At 55.8% G+C, this 1,398-nt stretch overlaps 1 protein-coding gene across 1 annotated transcript; it reads left to right on the top strand.

The window, feature by feature from the left end:
- Positions 1-900, top strand: LOC123058212 (uncharacterized). The gene has a single exon (XM_044481012.1). It carries the CDS (start codon positions 28-30, stop codon positions 682-684), a length of 657 nt encoding a protein of 218 aa, XP_044336947.1. The 5' UTR covers positions 1-27; the 3' UTR covers positions 685-900.
- The last annotated feature ends 498 nt before the right edge of the window (positions 901-1,398 follow it).

Here is a 1,398-nt window from a genome sequence, read left to right as displayed (position 1 = left end):
TCTCGCCAAGGTCCAGGCAGGGCAGCCATGGCCAGTAACCCTACGACTACTACGGCATGCACCCGCGGTTTGCTGAAAGGTCTCGGCGCTAAACTGCACGCATGCGCGGCGCGCTTGCGCAACCAACTCTTCTTCCCCGCCTCCACCGCTTCATCGGTCTTGCTGTCCGCCCTCGCCTTGCTTGTCTGCGGCACCGCTCTCTCGAGGGTCGTCGTCTTTTTCCTGCCGCTGGTGGTCTCCACCACCATCTGCTGCGCGGCGATGTACCTGCTCGTCGCCTCGGGGTCGTCGGAGGGAGGGGCGGCGAAAGAGGTCGTGCTCCTGTGGGGAGACAGGGTGGAGGTCGGGCTCCTGGAGGTGTACGGCGGCGCGAACGCGAGCGCGTACGGCGACAGGCGCGACGTCCAAGTGGGCTGTTTCCTGCACCGCACGTCCCCTAGCGGCGACGGCGGGTGGAAGAAACTTGGCGTCGACGAGAACGGCGAGGAGGTGGTGTTTGCCGGCAGGGTGGCGGTCGGCGGCAGCGTGCAGGACGGCGCGGCGCTCGAGGAGGAGCTGGTGGCTATCCAGGTGGACAGGTTGGCCGAGGGCGTGTGGGAGCGCTACTTCGGCGGGAGCTCCGGGTGGAACTACGTGACCGCTGAGCGTGAGGAGATCGACCGAAGCATCGAGCAGCTAGCGTAAGTAATTCTGCGTCATGGGCTCATGGCATGTCATGTCGCATGGGTTAACTTGATGTTACTCTGCTGTGCATGTTGCCAAATGTGACGGCACATTTTTTGCTGCAAGCTAGTTTATTTGGCTCCACAATCGACGTTGGTATACGTGACTACGTACTGACTACTGAGTATAGCCATTTCGTTGCTACTTTTATCAAATCCTCTCGTCAATCACTAAAAACTCTGTGTGCCTGGCAACAAACTACTCATGCGCGCATGTGCTAGTATGGGTTTGCATCAAGAAATCCGCATGCTCGCGCCTGTCAAATTCCTGCCAATGGATTATGCGGATCTGAACATGATCCAACCGCAGAACAATCTTGGGTGCGTGCGTATCAGGTTCCACTGCATGAGTATCGGATTCCTGAGCATCTCATGGTGAAAAGCGCTATGCTTCAGCATCGTGCGTGAACCGCGAAGTAACTAGAACCGATTTAACGGGTCTGATAGGAACATAGAGGCAACGCCGCTCACTTGCCAGAAGTTAGTATTTATCTTTATATTTGAATTTCGATCATAACATAACAAACTTCACGAGACAAATTTTATCTTATAGCATGAACGAGAATATTCTTCCTGAATAACAAATAATACACTTTCTGTGCTAAACAGCTACTAGGACTAAGGGCATCTCCAGCCGTTGGCCCCCCAGGGGGCGCCTAAAATCGCCGCCTGGGGG

Source organism: Triticum aestivum, chromosome 3A (assembly GCF_018294505.1).
Source record: "Triticum aestivum cultivar Chinese Spring chromosome 3A, IWGSC CS RefSeq v2.1, whole genome shotgun sequence".
Classification (NCBI taxonomy): Eukaryota; Viridiplantae; Streptophyta; class Magnoliopsida; order Poales; family Poaceae; genus Triticum; species Triticum aestivum.
The sequence above is the reverse complement of the archived record's forward strand: the minus strand, read 5'-3'. Positions and strand labels throughout refer to the sequence as shown.

What these genes read in the sequence shown, in the direction of transcription:
- LOC123058212 (XM_044481012.1), top strand. Translation starts at nt 28, where the DNA reads ATGGCCAGTAACCCTACGACTACTACGGCATGCACCCGCGGTTTGCTG.